The 22,714-nt window shown below is 40.3% G+C and overlaps 3 protein-coding genes and 1 pseudogene across 5 annotated transcripts in view; 1 reads left to right on the top strand and 3 right to left on the bottom strand.

Annotated features, from left to right (window-relative positions):
- Positions 1-1,099: 1,099 nt before the first annotated feature.
- On the bottom strand, positions 1,100-3,154 carry TAS2R4 (taste 2 receptor member 4). The gene has a single exon (XM_017499772.2). The coding sequence runs from the start codon at positions 3,111-3,113 to the stop codon at positions 2,214-2,216; it is 900 nt and encodes a 299-aa protein (XP_017355261.1). The 5' UTR covers positions 3,114-3,154; the 3' UTR covers positions 1,100-2,213.
- A 3,968-nt stretch (positions 3,155-7,122) lies between these two features.
- TAS2R3 (taste 2 receptor member 3) lies at positions 7,123-8,890 on the bottom strand. Its single transcript, XM_017499771.2, has one exon. It carries the CDS (start codon positions 8,223-8,225, stop codon positions 7,275-7,277), a length of 951 nt encoding a protein of 316 aa, XP_017355260.1. The 5' UTR covers positions 8,226-8,890; the 3' UTR covers positions 7,123-7,274.
- Positions 8,853-22,714, top strand: part of LOC108283446 — a 26,328-nt pseudogene continuing 12,466 nt past the window's right edge.
- SSBP1 (single stranded DNA binding protein 1) overlaps positions 20,535-22,714 on the bottom strand; it is a 12,348-nt gene continuing 10,168 nt past the window's right edge. For 2 of the 3 annotated variants that reach the window (XM_017499768.2, XM_017499770.2), the window contains one exon: positions 20,543-20,688. In XM_017499768.2, coding sequence (XP_017355257.1) covers positions 20,645-20,688 — 44 coding nt within the window. In that variant the 3' untranslated portion in view covers positions 20,543-20,644. Of the gene's footprint in view, positions 20,689-22,714 lie in introns of all 3 variants that reach the window. The other variant, XM_017499767.2, reaches the window with a different exon arrangement.

Raw genomic sequence — 22,714 nt, 5'->3', positions numbered from 1 at the left:
TACTATACCACATGTACAGATTTTATTTCAATTTCACTTAGTAGGTCATATAACAATGTTCTTTGGGCCAGATGCTATGGCTCACACCTCTAATCCTAGAATTTGGGAGCCTGAGGTGGGTGGATCACGAGGTCAGGAGTTTGAGACCGACCTGACCAACATGGTGAAACCCTGTCTCTACTAAAAATAAAAAAATTAGCCAGGCACAGTGGCAGGCACTTGTAGTCCCAGCTACTCAGGAGGCTGAGGCAGGAGAATCGCTTGAACCTGGGAGGCAGAGGTTGCAGTGAGCCAAGATCATGCCACTGCACTCTAGCCTGGGAGAGAGAGCAATATTCCATCTCAAAAAAAAAAAAAAAAAAAATGTTCTTTGACTACAAGATGGTAAATACAAACTATTTCACCACAAAATATATATTATATTTATACATATAATATATAATAATTATTATATATTCTTTATATATATAGTATATATTTAGAGTATAACATAGGTTATTTGACTAAGGTAACAGAGACCAAAAACCCAGCACCTGAAAGAATGGAGACACTGATTTCTCATAAACAGTCCTGGAGTTCAGGCTGGAGCAGTCCAGAGCTGGTGTGACAAGTCCACAGTGTCTAGAACCATGGAGCCAGCTCTAGGATGGAGATTTACTCCACTATCCTGAGCATTCACCTCATCTGCACTGTCCAAGATAGATAATCCTGACATCAGATGCCAGCTCATAAAGGGGGTAAAGAAGAAAAGAGAAAAGAAGGGAAGGCAGGACTGTTCTGAAGCACCACCTAGAAACTATATACATCTTTTCTGTAATAATGTAATTTGCTGCCAAAATTCTGAATAGCTAACAATTTGATTACTACGGAACAGAGGAGACAGAGCAGATACTGAGGGACCAATGAGGGTTTCTGCCACCCATTTAGAGTTCTTAAGACACAGTGTGCTTTTAATCACTCTCAGTCATCCTTTTATCTATTACTCTTGTGATTTAACAGGATGAATACCTCTTGGTGTCATAGCACAAAATACTGGCTTTGGTAGTTTTTACTGAATACTGCAGTCAAAATTCTGGTGGCCAGAATGAGAAAAGTCTGGTAATTTACAAAACTTTAAGATTTATTTAGACATGTATAAATATTACATAAGCATTTTATGAACACAAAAAAATCCTAAATACAAATCATGATTCCCCAATTCACATTCCAAAACGTGTCAACATCCCATCTTCAGACCCTCTTTCTTCTGGAACCATAGTCTTATTGTCCCAACTCGAGAAACAACATTCTGGAGAAGAACTGTGCTGTGCACAAATGTAGAAGCAGATGAAATAAATTCACCCAAGTCAAGCACTCCCACTACATGTCCAGTGCTTCTTTGGCTTTCCACTGAATTCCATATCCTATGGTGTGAGGTACAATATTTTGTAAATTTCTACTCATATGGTGTTAATTTACTATTTGGTACTTGCCTTTGACCTTAGGCCACCTACCCTGGATTTTAAGATCTTTGGAACTATTCTGGACTCAGTTTCTTCAATACTAATCACTTCCCTCTACTTACCAACTCTGGCACTATCCTCTTTTCCAGAACAAGTCTACAAACTTAGAGTTTCTTGGTAGGAATAGCTCAGTTACTGTTATCCAGCAAGTGTGAGGAGACTTTTTCTGTCTTGTCCCACAGTGTACACCTATTTCTTTTCACCTTTCTCTTTCCTTCTTTTCTCTCTGAAACCTTCCTTTTTTTCTTTTCTCTTTGCACTGCACCCCCTTCCTTTGCTTTCAGTCAGTCTAGTGGCTCCCACTGGCCACCTATCCACTGCTGAGCCCTTACTCAGGGCTCCTCAACTAAACCACAAACATTAACTCATGTGCACCCCAATGTATTCTCTAATTCAGAAGAATTTCCCATTATGCTTTAATAGACAGTGAAACATTGTGGTGATTTCCATTATCTGCGGATGCAATGGCCATGCAAAATGCATGATAAATAATGCCTAAAAAAAGTTTATTAGAGAATGTGCCTTATTTTAAAATACCTACATATCAAAAAAAAATTTTACAGAATGAACTGAAATATAGGCACTGAAAAGCCTAGGATATCAGATCAGCAATCACAAAACTGAATTCCTCAGACTACTGGGAAAACTGCCAACAGAAAATCTTGCCCCTTAACCATCAGGTGAATCTAGGCATTGTTTACTAAAATTCCACTATTTTTTGAAACAAAGAATCTTCTTAGCTGTTGTTTTCAGTTTAGGATGTGTGATAATAATGAGAACAGAATGTCCTGGAGAGTAAAGGGTGGCAAAAATCACACAAATGAATTTGGCCCCCATACCCATCCCTACATAAAAGGGGAGATAATGGAGCAGTGTAGCAACTGAATACGGAATGTAGAGGATGAGGAAATAGATCATCAGCTTCATAGCACCTACATGAGCTTCCATCTGGGGATTCCAGAAACCAGTGGCATTTCTCTGCATCTTCTGTATATGCCTCCTCAAGGAGTATATTAGCAAGGAAGCCGAAGTCACATTAATGATGAACTGGAGAAATGAGCTCAAGAAGAAAGAGGCCGCTAAAGACAAGATGCCATCATTGACATTAAATGATGTGTCATTTCTCTTAGTCACAAGTTCAGGAACAGGTGATGTCAGGCTAAGTATGATGTACAGGAAAGTGGTGAAAGCAGAAATCAGCACAGAGGCCAGCAGCAGCCTGGGAGTCTTTGGGGAGATATTCCGCTTCAGCAGGAGAAACACTGAGTGTTGGAAGTTAGTAATCTTCACACAGTACAAGCTGTTGAGCAAGGTCACAAACCAGACACTGGTTGAGTCCAAAAACATCCAACACAACAGAAAAAAGGCGGATAGGTAGACTGACCTTCCAGTATTTGAAGACATGACATAGATGGTGTTCAGCAGAAGTAGTCCCAGCAGAAGAAACCTGGTGATGCCCAAGCTGAACAGGATCCTATCAGAAGAGGAGATTCTGTGGCTTTTGACCCAAGTTTTGCAACTGACCACTGTAATAAACAGACTCATAATGATTCCTACAAAATTTAAAATAAGTGAGGCAACAGTGGCAGATAAATAAAGTAACTCCTGCATCTTTACTCATTGAGGAGTCAGCAGTTATGGTGCTGATAGTGGAGGCAGGAGAAATACCGAAATGTACAAGCAGATGCCAATATCCAGCCAGGAAAGACATCTCCTTTTTAATTTTTCCCCAGCGTGGCAAATGAGCCATCCATGATCTAAGGGCCAGCTGCTTTTACTGAGATGCAAATCTTCCGAGGATTGCATTACTATTTCTTCATTTGTATCCTATTCTCCTTAGAAATGTCTAATTACAACAAGCCTAGGTGATCCCAGGAGTCACTCCAAGAGCAGAAGGGCGAGAGGGAAGAGTCACAGCAGGCTCCAAAAACTAAGAATCCAAATCGGAGAGCTCTAGTCCAACCGTGTTTCTGTCACTGCTTCACAGTAAAGTGTTTCTTCCTAAATACGCCAGAATATGGTGGAAATCCTCATTCCTCACTCCTACCCATCCACCTCCTAGCCACACAATCATGGATGACGAGATCCTAATTTCTCTCCCCTGTCTAATCTGTTGCTGCCATAACCAGTTTCTCCAACTGTAATTCTGGCCATGCCAATGCCACTCTTTCACTTTGGCACCTATAGTGATTTACAGTGATCTAATAGATCAAGATCAAAGACCCAATACCTCCCTGAGGAAACCTTTCTCAATTAATCCCATCCTTTCATGATGGTTCCTTTGTTTTGCATTCTCTATCTACATACATAGATTTGTGCCATAACCATTTGCTGTGTTCTAGTTTTTCTTAGAAAAAATTAAGTCAGCCCTTGTGGGTGTTTCCTTTATAAATCTGGATTTATATTTAGATCACATGTGGCTGTTTTCTCTTAGGCACTTAACTGTCAGTCCAGGCACCCTGGAATGAGATACACCGTAATACATTAATTGTAACTTTATGAGCCAAATAGCTAGGCATCTCATTGCTGGATTTCTCTGTACTTGCTCAGATGGGATATGGCACAATATCCCTGGCAAAGGATATTATGGAGGGTCATAGGTGAGTGCAAGAATATAGCATCTCTTACCTACTCTAGCAGTTGAATGAAACCAAGATATAATCCTGGATGCAGCTACATATGTTACCAAACCAGCATCAAGGTACAGGACAAAGTCCTACTGCCAAGTCCAAATAGAAATAGGCAAGAAAAAGGAGCTAAGATAAAATGATAATCAGGTCCAGAAAAGGGGAATAAATTCATGAGGCCCTTTAAGACAGATGACAGGAAGGCAAGCCTGGAGAAATTTTCTGACCTGGTGCCCAGGTGCTTACAGAAGCTCTTTATTCAAAACTAATAAGCACTGATAAGAGGCATGCCCACATCAGTTACACAGGCAAACAGAATGAGACTATGACTAAAAGGAAAATTATAGCACAGAGTTCTAATTAATTATCCATAAAATAGATGGTTGCATTAAAGTAATGATGTTGAAATATTACTAACATCACATTTGAATAGAATAAATAATATAGAGTAAGCCACAAGAAATAAGTGTGGCCAAAAGAGCAGGAATCCCAGAATTGATAGTAACAGTCTCTATCCAGAATGTAATATACCAAACTGTTGGGTTCTTTGTAGGAGGAAGTGCTATAATTAAGATGTGATAAGGTTAGCTAGCACAATCAATGAATGAACTCATTCAGTTAGAAGTTATTTCTGCAAGGGTCGATATAGAAAAAGTATTAACAGAACCCTTTCTCCCTCTGAAAGAGAATTTGACCTACAAGTAAACTTTCTCTCTCTCTTTTTTTTTTTTTAATCAACCTGATAAGGCCAAAATTGCCTGGTGGAGGATTCCCATGTATATCAGCAAAATAGACCTGCCTTAGTGCTCCACAGTGCTCCACCACTGGCTGGGAGGAAATGTGGCCCCCTGGCAGGAAATGTGGCCTCATGGTAGTGGATCTCCAAAGCTAGCACCGTCAGCCAGTTGTGCCTCCACAGCAGAGATCTGAGCACACATTTTCATGGCTGCCACAAAAAAGATCTAGAGAGAAGGATCACCTGCATCATCAGGACCCTCAAGATAGGATTATCCCTTTGTTGTACCTGAAGCATCTGTTCCAGTGATCAGAAATTAAACACTTGTGTCTGTGTCTTTATTACCCACTAAATGTAATGTTTTTGAGAACAGGAACAGCGTTCAAGGAACAAGCATCTCATACAGTGTCTCACACAATGCTTGGTGCACAATAAGTATTAAATAAATGTTTATGAGAGGAAGGAATGAACTGGAATCAAGGGTAGCCAGAATCAAAATTAAGCAATAAATGTATTCATTCCTGGAATATCACAGCAACATCCAGACACTTGCCAGAACTCATCCGTTTCTCAAAGGGATCTGCTAGCTAGGCAATAAGGGGAGAAGCCTGAAAAGCCAAGGACAATTCAGAAATCTTTCTTCTCTGGCTATGAACACCCTGTCTGGCCACAAATGGAAACTGAGGCTAGACAGAACATGGCCAGGAAACTCCACTCAAGAATTGAAATTATGTATTTCAGAGTTAACCTGGAAATGTTGCCTAGACCATTGGCCCAGCTCCACCAAGTCACAATGACAATTTATAGTGGGGCCAACAAAATGTACTACTCTGCAAGCTCAAATGTATTGTGAACAAGTCAGTTCTTTAGTTTATCTAGCAGTAATAGGATTTTTCTCCTGAGCCCCCACCTGCTGGCTGGGGATGTGTTTGCCAATGGGCTAATGCACACTGTGCAGACCAAAGGGTGTTTTATTCCTGTCATTTTAGAAATGAAGATGTAAATCCGAACAACCCTAAAATTAACTTCTGGTTACGTATGTCCAATCACGTAATGTAATACTCCTTTTATTATGTCAAAATAGGCTCCTTTTCACCAAAGAACAACAGCAACAACGATAGCAGTTTTATTGTATATTTACTCCATGTAGTACTCTAAACACTTTTCATGTGTTAATTCACTCATTCCTTCCAACAACCTTATCCCAACACACACACTCACACACAGACACAATTACTATTTCTATTTCACAAGTGCAGAAAGTTAGAGACTGGTTAAGAAGTTTCCCCAAGGTCACCCAGTTCAAAAGGGCCAAAGCCAGATTTAAACACAAGTTGTGTGGTTTCAGGGTCCACATTCTTAGCCACAAACACTCCACTTCTGAAAGCCCGATTAGTGCTAGAAATCCACATTTCTGAATAATGCCATGTATCCTAAATGAATATGTTTACATATTTGAGAAGTCTTAAGGATATTAAGCAGTATCTTTTCATTGACATGTCAAAATTGTTAACAGGAATTAAATCAATGCCTAAATAAAATTGATTAAACTTATAAAATGTGCTCCTATTACATTTGATAAAACTGTAATTTTAAAACCAGGTAGGTATCTTGGTCAAAAACAAAAAATTAAAAATAAAACTAGCTGGTCTTTTGCCCAATCTTTTGCCCAAAAAAAATTACTTGAAAATGTACTTTAGCAGAATGATCATGAAATGCAAGATTGAATTGGAATCTAGAATCCAAAGGTTTTGATCTTCTTTCCACTGTTTTCATCATCATACAATGAGTTTTTAGAAACTGGAATCATTTAGAAATTGCCATTGCTGCACAATCCAATATTAGCTACAATAATGGCCTTCACTTACTGAGTACTTTACACAACACACTGTGCTAAAATAGCCAGTAGAGATCAGAACAGGGGATCAGGCAGATAATTGAAGTAACTCACCTGAGGCCAAAAATCTTGACCAGAATCAGAATTCAAAACCACATCTACAGGACTGTAAAACTTTTGCTCTTTCCTTCAAGACTGCTATGTAATTTTATGTGTATCACTGTTAGTATCTAATTTAAGTTGAAACTAGTAATCAGAGTCTCTACGTTGAGCTGATGATTTTTAAAATACAGCACCAGGTGTTTACAGTGAGAGTGCTCTCACAACATTGTTATTTCCAAAACACTACTATACTCCTGTACCCTCCCCACTCCACAACTACCATACAGAGAGAGGCCGTGAGAAGCGTGGCTTTTGCCTTGAAACAGGTCTCCAGGGACCAGAGGCAAAGCAGTCAGTGTTTCTCTCCTAGTGATGTTATGGAACTGGTACCATAGGAGGGTCTGGAAGAGTCCTGTAGTCTTGAGCCAGGCCACAAGGCTCACGGGCTCCACTCCATGCCTTTTGTTACTCTAAGAGAAAATGAGTCCCTTGGATCTGGGCTTCAGATGACCAGACTCACACCGGAGCAGCTCTACAAATGTCTGCTTCAGCTTGTTGTTCCCCAGAATGAGAATACATGAATGGACAGCAGGACAAAACATTGTAATTACTTCGCCAATCATCACAGCCACCTTGGGTTTTGGTAGGAAACGACTAGACGATGCAACTAAAAAGGCAAGAAAGTAAAGTAAGATGAGAAAAAAGAAGGAGAGGATGATTCTCATGGCCCTCTTGTGGGCTTCCGTGCTTGGATCTCTGGAGCTCATACCATTTTGCAGCATCTGCCGTCTGTGCTTCCCCAGGGAGAAGACAAGCAGAGAGTAGGTGGCCAAGGACACAATTAAGGGAGGCAGGTTCCACAAAGTCCCAAGAACATGGATCAGATAATACTCACTCATCTTCTTTCTGAAATGTTCAGTCATATTCCTGGTGCTCTCAATTCCCCTAAGGACAGAATAGAACTTAAACTCATTGGTCAGAGATATGGTACTACCACAGGATAAGAGCAGTGCACCCAACAGCATCCATACAATCACCCTAGAAACTCTCCACTTGAGCCAGAGGAATGTGGGGTGAGAGAAACTGGTGATTTTCAGGCAGTAGAAGACACCAAGACAGGTGGCAAGCCAAATGTTCAGATGGTTCATAAATGTCCAGAAAACATCAATAATTTGCATTGGTATCCCTGAATCATGTGCGTTGGGAAAGAATACCATTAAAAAACCATCAGTCAAGAGAATCCATAGCAGAATGATCCTCGAAAGTGCCAGGTTGGTGATGATGAAGTCAGACAAAGACATTTTCTTGGTCTTGAACCAGCTCCTACCATTGACCAACCCAATGAAACCATTCACCAGAATTCCCAGTGTAAATTGAATGCCACACAGAAACAGGAACACCCCCTCAGTGAGTCTCATCATGTCAGCAATTAGGCAGTCCTGACCTTTGTTCTTTCTATTGATATATAGCTTCTCCTCACTGATTTGATATTTTTCTCATAAATCTGCCCCCTACCTGTTGCTTCACTGTACCTGTCTCTTACCTCTGCCCAATTTAGTCTGTCGTAAAGCACAATTTAGGGAATCCTCTCTGGTTCTCTGGCTCTTTCAGGTTAGTCAGTCCTCTTCACAGATGATATATGAATTGTCACATTCCATCTATGATCCTAAACTTAGCAGCTCTTTGTTAAAATGCAAATGAGTAGTATCCAGTGTCACGTAGAGAAGGAAGAGATCTAGGTCACAAAGATGATGGAGGACTTGGACTCAATTTCAAAGAGTGTAGGGCTCTGAGCCACCCAAAACAGAAAGATGAGCAGCACCAAATGGAGGAGGCTCAGAATTAGAAAAGTCAAAAGTCTCACTCCTCAGGAAGGAGAACTCGGAGATACAGAAAAGGAATTCCACTAGGAGCCACTATCCACCTGGGGTGAGGTTTAAGTGCATAAAATTTTGAAAGTTCAGTGCCATTGATCCTGGATTAGAATTGAAAGGCATGCTCCTTGGAGCCTGGCTTACATCCAGAGAGATGGCAGTAAGCTACAAGCCAGGAAGAGAAGCCTCACCAGAAAGTGGCCAAGATTACACCCTGGTCTTGGACTTACAGTGGAAAGTCTCCCACTCTGTATTTCTAGTCTGCTATATTACTGCCAAGGGAAGCGTAAGAACCACGCTTCTGAGATATGTTTGTCAGTTTGCTCCTTTCTGCCCGTGGACGCCGCCGAAGAAACATCATTAAAGTCTGTCTTCTCCCTGCGATCATGTCTAAGTCAGTCTCCTAAAGAGCCAGAACAGCTGAGGAAGCTCTTCATTGGAGGGCTGAGCTTTGAAACAACCGATGAGAGCCTGAGGAGCCATTTTAAGCAACGGGAATGCTCACTGACTGTGTGGTAATGAGAGATCCAAACACCAAGCGCTCCAGGGGCTTTGGGTTTGTCAGGTATGCAGCTGTGGAGAAGGTGGTTGCAGCCATGAATGCAAAGCCACACAAAGTGGATGGAAGAGTTGTGGAACCAAAGAGACCTGTCTCAAGAGAAGATTCTCAAAGACCAGGTACCCACTTAACTGTGAAAAAAATATTCATTGGTGGCATTGAAGAAGACACTGAAGAACATCACCTAAGAGATTATTTTGAACAGTATGGAAAAATTGAAGTGATTGAAATCATGACTGACCAAGGCAGTGGCAAGAAAAGGGGCTTTGCCTTTGTAATCTTTGATGACCATGACTCCGTGGATAAGATTGTCATTCAGAAATACCATACTGTGAATGGCCACAACTGTGAAGTTAGGAAAGCCCTGTCAGAGCAAGAGATGGCAAGTGCTTCATCCAGCCAGAGGTCGAAGTGGTTCTGGAAACTTTGGTGGTGGTCGTGGAGGTGGTTTCGGTGGGAATGACAACTTTGGTCGCGGAGGAAACTTCAGTGGTCGTGGTGGCTTTGGTGGCAGCCATCATGGTGGTGGATATGGTGGCAGTGGGGATGGATATAATGGATTTGGTAATGATGGAGGCAATTTTGGAGGTGGTGGAAGCTACAATGATTTTGGCAATTACAACAACCAGTCTTCTAATTTTGGACCCATGAAGGGAGGAAACCTTGGAGGCAGAAGCTCTGGCCCCTACGGTGGTGGTGGCCAATACTTTGCCAAATCATGAAACCAAGGTGGCTATGGCGGCTCCAGTAGCAGCAGTAGCTATGGCAGTGGCAGAAGATTTTAATTAGGAAACAAAGCTTAGCAAGAGAAGAGAGCCAGAGAAGTGACAGGGAAGCTACAGGTTACAACAGATTTGTGAACTCAGCCAAGCACAGTGGTGGCAGGGCCTAGCTGCTACAGAGACATGATTTAGACAAATACTCATGTGTATGGGCAAAAAACTCGAGGACTGTATCTGTGACTAATTGTATAACAGGTTATTTTAGTTTCCGTTCTGTGGAAAGTGTAAAGCATTCCAACAAAGGGTTTAATGTAGATTTTTTTTCTTTTTCTTTTCTTTTTTTTTTTTTTTTTGCACCCGTGCTGTTGATTGCTAAATGTAATAGTCTGATCATGATGCTGAATAAATGTCTTTTTTAAATAACAAAAAAACAAAAAGAACAACACTTCTGTTCTTAACCTAAGCGCTCCTCTATTTAACACGGAGCTATTAAGGATCTTCATTCAGGACTATATGCAGAGTTAAACAGTACTTATTTTATGTTAAACCATGCTTATGTTCACTTTTTTTTTAAAACTAATTGCTAAGGTCTGTGTATTTTTTATGTCCCACTCCCTTCCCTAAATTTAATGAGATATCAGTTTAAAACCTGAAAGACTGTGGGAGTAAAGATAAGATTTTACTTCTAATTGCCGTGGAAGGTCATTTAAGAGGAAAGGTAAGAGTAAAGAGTTGATCATGTAGACGGAGATAAAGTCAACAATGTGTGAAAAAGGAAGAATTAGGTTTAAGTACAAAACACAAATAAGTGGCTTAGAGTAGAGGTATATTTGTGTCTCCCAAAGCAATGCAGAGTTAAACTGTCCAGGCTGGTATGGTGGTTCTGTGATGATCACAGATCCCAGCTTCTTCTATCTTCCATTCTGAAGATTACCTCATGGTCCAACATGGCAACTGGAGATCCAGCCATAAAATGTCCACATTTCAGACAAAAAAGAAAAAGTTGTGAGATGAGAGTCTGAGGAAGCACACAGGACATGCCTCCCAAGAGTTAGCTCATAGAAAAACTTCCCTGAGGGCATTGTCAAATGACTTCTGCCTATAGCCCCTTGGCAACCCCTAGCTGAAAAGAACAGGAATGCAGTACATGAGTTGTGTACCCTGTCACATATGAGTTCTATAAATATGGAAAGGACAGTGGATACTGGGTAGTGCACTGATCATGTTTATTTTCTGTATTTTATGCTCTGACACTTTCAGGCCTTGCAGACCCAGAGAGGGCTTGCCCTCCCAAGGGTAGCTAATTCCTAGAGTTAACAAACAACTTGCCTGAGAAAACACCTTTGACAAGCAAATCAGCCAATCCTGAATCCATACTGCCCCTCCCCATCTACCTGCTTTGCTTAGGAGGTAGAAAAGGAGTCCAGGAAACTATGACTTGCCTTCAATCACTCCAGGGCCAGGCACCTGATAACTAGGTTATCTAGGGACCATCTCGAGAGCCTGGAGCCTGCCGAAGTTATTCAAACTACCCAATTCTAAACTTGCTCACCAGTGCCTTACTCAGTGCATCCCTATGAACAATACAACGAAGGCTCTGACTTGTGCTTTCCCCCTCCTTCTTCCTCCTGACCAACTCCAGTGTTTCCCTGAGCAGCCCCGCAGGGCACAGCATGTCACCTCCTATTGGGAACTGTAAAATAAAAGACTCTTCTTTCAAAGCTGTTGTCTCTGTGTCTATCATCTTACCATACATGATTAAAGCAAGTCCCAGGTACATCTTAGAACAGGTGGGCAACTGGAAATCTCTTCTAAAATATGGTTTTCTAAAACAGAAAGCTGGAATCTACAACAGAAAGCTAGAACATTTTAAAGTTGTCTCACAGCCAGGCATGGTGGTTCATGCTTATCATCTCATGGACACAGGAGGCCAAGATGAGAGGATTACTTCCAACCATGAGTTTGAGGCTGCAATGAGCTATGATCGCACTACTGCACTCCAGCCTGGGCAACAGAGTGAGACTCCATCATACATACATATGTTATAAATAAAGGATAAATTTAAAAATTAAAAATAAAGAAAATAAGTTATCTCATAAACCCATTTATAATGTGTTTGGCAGAAGAAAAAGAATAATCATTCTTGTGTCATCTTCTCTTCTGAGCTCCAGACTAATATAATCAATACCCTGCCAAGTATTAGAAAGTCTACAGATAAACCATATTCAAAACTAAGCTCATTATCTTTCCCCCTCTCAACTCTCCTCCCATATCCATGTTCCATAAACTCAGAAATGAAGTGCTACCATCCACACGTCTCCATGCAGGAACCTCAGAACAACCTCTGTAAGGCAATTCCTCTTGGCAATAGTGGTTGTGTCCCCACTAGATCTTGGGCAGAAGCTATACGCGATTCTCCTCAGCATCTTTAACACACAGCCTAGCACAGGATCTGGCACAAAATTGGTACACAATTAATATCTGTCAAATCAATTTGAATCCCAAACGCCCCTCAAGTCACCTCTCATCCCCACTTACTAACCTTTCTAGGCTTATTACAGAGCTTCTTAACTGCTTCTAGGCTTTCTCCTTCTAGCCCTTCACTCTGTCTTTGCCGTTCTCCTTCTAAAGCACAATTCTGATAAGAAATGTCCCTGTTTTCCCCTAGAAGAAAACCTAGGCAAAACCATTCAGAACATAGGCATAGGCAAGGACTTCATGAGTAAAACACCAAAAGCATTGGCAACAAAAGCCAAAATAGACAAATGGGACCTAAGCAAACTCCACAGCTTCTGCACAGCAAAAGAAACAATCATTAGAGTGAGCTGGCAACCAACAGAATGGGAAAAAAATTTTGCAATCTACCCATCTGACAAAAGGCTAATATCCAGAATCTACAAAGAACTAAAACAGATTTACAAGAAAAAAACAAACAAGGCCATTCAAAAGTAGGCAAATGATATGAACAGATACTTTACAAAATAAGATATGTATGAGGCCAACAAACATATGAAAAAATGCTCATCATCACTGGTCATTAGAGAAATGCAAATCAAAACTATATTGAGATACCATCTCACGCCAGTTAGAATGACGATCATTAAAAAACCTGGAGACAACAGATGCTGGAGAGGATGTGGAGAAATAGGAACACTTTTACACTGTTGGTGGGAGTGTAAATTAGTTCAACCATTGCGGGAAGAGTGTGGCAATTCCTCAAGGACCGAGAAACAGAAATTCCCATTACAGGGTATATATCTGAAGGATTATAAATCGTTCTATTATAAGGACACATGCACACGAATGTTCACTGCAGCACTGTTTACAATAGCAATGACTTGGAACCAACCCAAATGCCCACTGATGATAGACTGGACAGGGAAAATGTGGCACATATACACCATGGAATACTATGCAGCCATAAAAAACAATGAGTTCATGTCTTTTGTAGGGACATGGATGAACCTGGAAACCATCATTCTCAGCAAACTGACACAAGAACAAAAAATCAAACACCGCATGTTCTCACCCACAGGTGGGTGTTGAACAATAAGAACACATGGACACGGAGGGGAGCATCACACACTGGGGTCCGTTACGGGGAACTAGGGGAGGGACAGTGGGGGGCAGGGAGTTGGGGAGGGATAACATGGGGAGAAATGCCAGGTACAGGTGATGGGGAGGAAGGCAGCAAACCACATTGCCATGTATGTACCTTATGCAACAATCTTGCATGTTCTTCACATGTACCCCAAAACCTAAAACGCAATAAAATATATTTTTTAAAAAAAGAAAGAAAAGGCCCTGATTTCAAACCTTCTATTGCTCCCCATTGCCAAAGTTCTCTGAAAGCTTTCAAGGCCCTTTACTATTTAGCCCGAACCCACTTTCCATGCCTCACCTTTGATGCATAAATTTTTGTTTCTGTATCTTCATTCATGTCATCTCCTCTGCTGAAAGCTAACCTATCTATTCTCTTCTATGCTACCCCTCACACCCTACCACACTTAGCTACAAAGACTTCTGTTTATCCACCCTAAACCCCATAAGCTTAATTGTGAATTCCTTCAGTGCACCAGTCCTGTTATGTTCACCCCTACATCCAGGTCCTATATGGGTGCATGACATATAGCAGATGCCCAACTGACTTCAGAGTTTAAAAAGATACACAGATATCGTAAACAGCCATGGAAGATTAAAAGCATTAAAAAAATCACTAACATGGAATAAGCTGTTTAGCAATCCATTAAAGTTAATAACAAAGAGTCAAGTATAATAAATTAAGGTTAATATGCTCTTGTAAATATCACATGAGACTTGGCAAGATGGACATAGTGACTTAAAAGAATGATGTGGTCGGGTGCTGTGGCTCACGCCTGTAATCCCTGCACTTTGGGAGGCCGAGGCTGGCAGATCATGAGATCAGGAGATTGAGACCATCCTGGCCAACATAGTGAAATCTTGTCTCTACTAAAAATATAAAAATTAGTTGGGCATGGTGGCACACGCCTGTAGTGCCAGCTACTCTAGAAGCTGAGGCAGGAGAATCGCTTGAACCCAGGAGGTAGAGGTTGCAGTGAGCCAAGATCATGCCGCTGCACCACTACAGACTGATGACAGAGGAAGACTCCATCTCAAAGAAAAAAGAATGATATGCCTTGTTTAAATTAAAAGCTAGAATAATAGTAATAGTCAAGAAGTATTGAGCACTTGTTTCAATTATTATGCATTATACAGGTTATATGCACTGTGTTATTTATGTGCTTTTCACAGCATGCCTATAGAAGAGGTACTATTATTATCCTTGTTTTACTTACAGGAAAACAAAACAACAAAGATCTGAGGCAGATAAAGTTAAGTAACTCACGAGATCATTCAACTGGTGAGCGGAGAAGCAGGAATTCAAATCCAGGCTGACTGCACAGCCTTAATTCTGAACTATTATTATAGACCACCATTTTTTTCAAATGACAGGTAAGGCAGAGAAACTAAATGTCAAGGTGTGCACATGTATGGCAAAACAAGACCCTCACATGGCAGAGAGAAAATGATGAAGAATAAAAGAGACAAAAAAGAATTTCATCACGCCTGTAATCCCAGCACTTTGGGAGACTGAGATAAATGGATCACCTGAGGTCAGGAGTTCAAGACCAGCCTGGCCAACATGGTGAAACCCAATGTCTACCAAAAATATAAAAATTAGCTGGGTGATATGGCATACCCCTGTAATCTCAGCTACTTTAGAGGCTGAGACAGAAGAATAGCTTGAACCTGGGAGGCGGAGGTTGCAGTGAGCTGTGATTCCACCACTGCACTCCAGCCTGGGCAACAAAGCAAGATTCCATCTCAAAAATAAATAAATAATTTAATTATTGTGGTTGCATGATACTGACAACCTAAAAAGCTACACACTATCCTAGTAGAGACCGTGGGACTGGCACAGAGGCAAGTTATAATAGTGAAGGGGGACTTCAGTGCTGTCGATGCCTGCCAAAAGTCTCATTCTCCAAAAGTGGGCCTGACCAATTCTTAACCTTCTTGACGATTTCAACTGTCAATAAGTAACAATGAGAGGAAGAGACACTCTGAACTTATTCTAACCAGTAAAGAGAAAGTGCATGATAAAAAGGAATATGTTAAGAAAACATGGTAGAGAAACTCATTTAAGATCATTAAACTGAAAATCAGACAGAATAAGAAGTAGAGGTATTCTTCACTCATAACTCTCCCTCCAACCAAAACCTATTAAACTCCCAGTGTGATTTAGATGCACGCTGCATGGGTCACTCTTGAAATGTTGGCTCACTCTTGAAATGGGTCACTCTTGAAAGGATGGCTGTGGGATGTTCACTGCAGCACTATTCACAACAGCAAAGACATGGAATCAACCTAAATGCCCATCAATGGTAGACTGGTTGGAGAAAATATAGTACATACATACCATAGAATACTATGCAGTCATGGAAAAGAACGAGATCATGTCTTTGCAGGAACATGGATGGAGGTGGAGACCACTATCCTTAGCAAACTAATGCAGGAACAGAAAGCCAAATACTTAATGTTCTCATGTGTAAGTGTGATGTAAATAATGAGAACACATGGACACACAGAGGGAAAAACCAGACACTGGGGCCTACTAGAGGGTGGAGGGTGTGAGTGTCAGGATCAGGAAAAATAACTATTGAGTACTAGGCTTAACACCTGCATGACAAAATTATCTGTACAACAAACCCCCATAACAGGAGTTTACCTATATAACAAACCTGCACATGTACCCCTGAACATAAAAGTTTAGAAAATCTACATTCTCCATAAAGAACTTGACAAATTTCTAACATGTTTTGATTTCAGTGGTAATATTAATAAATGTGATTAATATTATGCCATAAATGTGTCAACATTTGAAGGAAAAAAAAAAAGGTTAGTGATATGGTTTGGATCTGTGTCCCCGCCTAAATCTCATCTCAAATTGTAATCCCCACATATCAAGGGAGGGACCAACCTTTTGGGAGGTGATTAGATCACGGAAGTGGTTTCCCCCATGCTATTCTTGGGATAGTTAGGGAGTTCTCACAAGATCTGATGGTTTTTAAAGTGGTAGTTTCCCCTGCTTGCTCTCTCCTGCTGCCATGTAAGACGTGCCTTGCTTCCTCTTTGCCTTCCATCATGATCGTAAGTTTCCTGAGGCCTCCGAGCCATGTGGAACTGTGAGTCAATTAAACCTCTTTTGTTTATAAATTACCCAGTCTCAAGTAGTATCTTTACAGCAGTGTGAAAATGGACTAAGACAGAGAATTGGTACTGGGAGTAGGGCACTGCTATAACAATGCCTTGAAAATATGGAAGCAATTCAGCCAGTCACGCCAGTCTCAGCCAGGTGTGGTGGCTCACACCTGTAATCCCAGCACTTTGGGAGGCTGAGGCGGGTGGATCACGAGGTCAGGAGCTCGAGACCAGCCTGACTAACATGGAGAAACCCTATCTGTACTAAAAATACAAAATTAGCCAGGGCATGGTGGCGCATGCCTGCAATCCCAGCTACTCAGGAGGCTGAGGCAGGAGAATCACTTGAACTCGGGAGGCAGAGGTTGCGGTGAGCTGAGATAGTGCCATTGTACTACAGCCTGGGAAACAAGAGCAAAACTCCACCTCAAAAATATAATAAACTAAAATACATTACCCAGTCTCAGTTGTCTGTGGGAATTTGTGGATATGGAGGACCAGTGGAGAATGAATGCAAGTGGAAGCAGGCAGTGGGCAGAAGGCAAAATGCAAACTTCACATACCTGAGTTTGAACTCCAGGTGTGCATTTTAGAAGACACATGACTTGACAAGTTATTTAATCTCTCTCAGTTTGGGGTTTTCTCACCTGTAAAATGGGGTTATTGTGCCTTCTTCTTAGGATAACGACTAAATGACACAATGATAAAAAGTACTTGGCTTAGTGCTCAGTACATAGTAACCGGAAGAGAAATGTCAGTCATTAACATGATTATTGTTACATCTTAACAGATTTCCCTGTAATTCATTAACCACGGAATTGTCTCTCATTTTCCAGATGATTTTCTTTCTGTTACTCCCACCAACCTTCACAGAATATTATGCAAACTCTGACAGAAAAATAGTAAAATAATCCTGCCCTCATTTTCAAGTCCCGCCTAACTGAAAGACAAGCATTTATAAATCTCCATGTCATTGTTCTAGATAGAGTTAGACGGGGGCAAAGGGTAGTCTGAGTAAAAGAAAACCCTGCCTTCAAGAATTGCATCATCTCGTTTGGGAACAAAGAGAAAATGGCACTAATTTCTCCTAAGTTAGCTGCAAAAGTTAGGCTGTAATCCATATGGCAATGACAAGTAATTCCCAAAGAAATGTATACTGCATTGCCAAAACTGCCACGGAAACATATCTTTGGTGTTTTTAGATATCTTTGAATTAAATGTCCAGTGCTTTTTAAGAAATGAATCATTGAGAACTACAAAGGCAGCAAAAAGTGGATCTCACATAGGTTGGAGTTTAAAGTAAATCATTTTGGGTTGTGTACACGTATTAACAGATGAATGAATGATACAAGCATGAGATGCTAAAATGCCGATGGTGGGGGAAAATAATAAAAGATTTTCTTGTCCATATCTAGTGAAGTACTCACTAAAGTGAATGAGTAAAGTAAGTCTGCCTCAGAAATAGTGGAAAGATTTTTTTCCCAAAACAAAAGTTTTATTTTTTCTCATTACAAAAGTACTACATGTTCAATGCTAAAAAGAAAAAAAAGAGGGGGGGAGGGAGAACATAAAAAGCCGTAACAAGGAAAAGTCACACATAATCGCCCTCTCTAGAGATAATAAATTCTGATGTTTCTCCTTTCAGACTTTAAGCATATCTTACATTAATTACAACTTCTTTTTCAAAAATGGGATACCCCAGATGTACTGTTTGATATTTTTCTCCCACTCTTCTATATATGACATTCATCTTACCATTTAACACGAAACCTCCAAATCGAAGTCACAGTGCATTTTCTGCAGGTTTATTACCTAACACTATCACAACATCAAAAAGGGAAATTCAAGACCCAAAACTTGGGTTAGAAGATCCCTGGTCTTTTACTGCTATCATATCTCATGCCACTGCTCTGCCTAGACCAGATAGGGAGCAGGAGAGGTTCTCAGCAGACGGGGCTTCCCGGGCGGTGGGCAAAGTTTACCTAGCAAGCCTAACCGACTTGAGACAAGAATGAGTCTGCTAGAGTCATACGCATGCTAAAGACTGCACGCCCATATATCTAAGACTGATAAAGCACCACTGCCTTTCAGAGGCATGGAGAGAAGAGGCAATCTCCAGGGGAGAGTTTAAAGCAGAGCCCCTTGGCTCACAGTCATCCAGAACAGCATCCTCTTCTGTCCCTGCATTCCGGACTCAGAAACTGCTCTGGGTTGGTAATTTAGCTCTTCTGTTCACCATGTCATTTTCCCAAAGCAGAGATTTATCACCCTGCTTAAACAGACTATTAATCTGCATAATTTCTCACAATATTTAAGGCATATAAAAGCTGCTGTGCTGATGGAAGAAAGAGTTCCTCGAAAGATAAATTATATCCACTACACAATTTTGCTTAAGAAATGTGGCATAAAGGAATAAAGACTATACCACCAGGCAGTTTTAATGTGTGAACTTAGAGAGCAGAATTAGTATGCTGATTAACTGTCCCAGCTGCAGGAAAAAAAAAAAAAAAGATGGCTGGCAGGGAAAAACAGCAATGAATTTTCTACTGTTCTGGGCAAGGAAAGAATAAAGCTAAAGAATTTCAACTTTCCTTAACCAAAATGCACTGTAAGTATAAAAAAGTTACTCAAATGTGCAGAAAATACCTTAAAACAAAAACGTCACAGGTATATATGCTTGTGAATTCTGAACCTGATGAAGTCCAATATGACCTAAGCTGCTGTTAGCACTGTACACGTAGTCTCAGGCAGAGAGGACAGAACATGTAGGCTGGGGAGCAAATATATAGGCTGAGCCAGAGGCCAAACTGGAGACACAGTGGCCTAGACAGTATGAGAGACTTCTACCATTTGAACAGAAGAGCCTGCACAGTAGCAGCCAACCTCTGGGACACAGCAGCAAACCGGCGGGCAGACCTGGGGAGGGCTGATGCAAACTTTAAAAAGCGAAAGATGCACTGACAGAAAAACTGAGTTTATTTAATCTTCATTGGTAAATTATTAGTATTCTAAAATTTCCTGAGCCACATAATAAAAACTAAGATTATATGATATACATAAAGATCTATGTACATGCATCAAGAGATAATGTGGAAAAAGAAAAGAAAAATATAAGACCTAAAACTCTAAGGGAAGCACTGTCAGAGATTGTTAAGAGGATTCTCTTCTAGTTCTGATAAGGCTCTAAAAGGATAGATAAGAGGGGCATGGAAAGATAGAGAATAATAGAACTACGACTCCTGTGACATCACCTGGAGATGAACAACTTCATCTCTAATTATATTTCAGGTCCTTCATAAATGCTACTAGTGAAACTGTCCAAATATGAAAGATATCAAGAAGGTAGGTTAGTCTTAAAGATGTTTAGGTGAGACAATAACCACTGCTCAGCAATCCCCTTCAATTTGAGCTGAAGCTTCAAATCCCATTGGGATGATTCATCTACCAATACTTGCCGAGTGACTATCCTATGTAAAGCACTGTCTAAAATGCAGACAAACAGAAAATTCAGTCCTTGCCTTCATGTCTACAGAGCAAAATGGTAAGAATATCAATATTTACAACCATGGGATAAATGTCTCACATACAGTGATGCTCAAGAAATTCAGAGTGGACAAATCAATATTATAAAAGAAGCATACACAAAAACCAGGAGACCTTCCCAAAGGATATTTATCCCTTTGCCATAACACAAATGGGCATGAAAGTTTACTGTTTTGTATTCCTGTACATAGAAACCACCCCTAAAAGAATAAACAGCTAGTAAGTGCCATAACAGATAGTAGCTATCAAGATTATATCACAAAAAGAGGAGACAGAACGGCAGTCAGAAAAAAAAAAAAAAAAAATCACTCATTTTATGTAAAAGAGTATTTTAATTCTTGTCCTTGGGAACTATAAGGATTATACATGATTTGGAAATGAGACTGTACCAAGTGATGGCCAAAGAAGAGTCATCCATTCTACTCCTTCTCTTTTGTCTGGTCACTCAGAAATATAATATTATCTGTAAAAAAGCCAAAGTGTAAATATTACTTTCAGAACTCTTTCCCCTCTCATTCAGTAATTTTCCTTTAATACATACATGCTTGAATGCTGTTCATTAAAAGGATTTTAGACAAATTTTCAAAATATTAAGTAACTTGGTAAGTTCATGAGAGGTGTGTGTGTGTGTGTGTGTATGTGTATGTATATAGTTGGCCTAAGTGGAGCTAAAAGTTAGGCATTGGCTGTTTTTCTAAGAATTCAGATTTTGTTAGAAGAGTAAGGATATTTCTTGTCTTCCCTGAAAACAAGATAAACTGTTCTCAGAAACAATTTCCTGCAAAAGAACTGGTCACAAAATTGGATACTTGTGACAGTCAGGCAGATGCCATGAAACCAGGCAGCACATCCTCAGAGAAAAGGTCAAAAGCATATCATATTCCACACTCTGAAGCTCTACAGGAAAGGATAAGAGTCCATATGTGGCCCTGTTAGCAATGACAGAATTTATGTTTTTAACTTTAAAAATTCAAATAGAAGAAATTTTATTTTAAAATTATAAAAAAGAGTAACTTTTTTCTTTGTTTTTAAGAGATGGAGTCTCTGTCACCCAGGCTGGAGTGTAGTGGTGCAATCTCAGCTTACTGCAACCTCTAACTCCTGGGTTCAAGCGATTCTCCTGCCTCAGCCTCTTGAGTAGCTAGGATTATAGGTGTGCATCATCATGCCTGGCTAATTTTTGTATTTTTAATAGAGACAGGGTTTCACCATGTTGGTCAGTCTAGTCTCGAACTCCTAACCTCAAGTGATCTGCCCTCCTCAGTCTCCCAAAGTACTGGGATTACAAGCATGAGCACTGCATCTGGCCCAGAATAATTTTAATATACCAATTCTTGGGAAAATTTTTATGAATCAACATCACAGAGCATTTTTATCCAAAAATATCAGACATTGATTTAAAATGCTATTCCAGAGGGAGTTAGCTAAAGTAAACAAAAGAACATAAGCAAGTAGTAATCATCCTTCAGCATCCATGGGGGCACTGGTTCCAGGACCCCTATGGATACCAAAATCGTCAATGCTCAAGTCCCCGACATAAAATGGTACAGTAATCACATATAACTATGCACTTCCTCTTGTATACTTTAAGTCATCTCTAGATTACTTACAATATCTAATACAACGCAAATGCTATGGTAACAGTTGTTACACTGTATTGTTTCACTTGTTTTTTTATCGTTGTTGTTGTTGTATTATTTTTATTGGTTTCTTTTTTGATCCGTGCTTGGTTGAATCCACAGATGCAGAACCGAGGGACATGAAGGAATGACTGCATCTCCTTTATAATTCCAAAAAGATCTAGATTCTTATAACTATAAAATTATCCACAAAGGACTGAATATTTGTCGACGACCACAGTCTTCCAAAAAACTAGAATGTTTTGGTCTAGATCGGGTACTTCAGAAGAGACTATCTGAATTAAGATCACTGTGGAAAAAGCCAATAGTGCCATCCACTGGTGGTTATTTTTAAGTTACAGATAGGACCCCAAGAAGGAAAAAAAAACAGTGACCAATAAAACAGATCAACCAATAAACTATTTTCCTCAGTTCAAACATCACTGAAGATCTCTTCGATTTTACCATTAGACATAAACCTAAAATTAATCGACCATGCTAGTGGAAACTAGTGACAAGAAAAAAACAAAGCAGCAGATCATCTGAAAAGCTTCTGTTTGGCTTGGTTAGTAACAGTTCAATAATCTGAACAATCTAATGTTTGCCCATCCTCTTAGTTTAAAGTGGAACCCACAGGAGGGTAGGAAAATACCTACTCTGCTTTTCAAGGTTAATACATTTTCAAAGAAACTTACCAGTAAGAAAACATATGAGCATTCTATACAACAAATTATAAATTCTTAATAAGATATGGTAGTTAGCCGGGCGCGGTGGCTCAAGCCTGTAATCCCAGCACTTTGGGAGGCCGAGGCGGGTGGATCACGAGGTCAAGAGATCAAGACCATCCTGGTCAACATGGTGAAACCCCGT

Source organism: Cebus imitator, unplaced genomic scaffold (assembly GCF_001604975.1).
Source record: "Cebus imitator isolate Cc_AM_T3 unplaced genomic scaffold, Cebus_imitator-1.0 Scaffold260, whole genome shotgun sequence".
NCBI lineage: Eukaryota > Metazoa > Chordata > Mammalia > Primates > Cebidae > Cebus > Cebus imitator.
The sequence above is the reverse complement of the archived record's forward strand: the minus strand, read 5'-3'. Positions and strand labels throughout refer to the sequence as shown.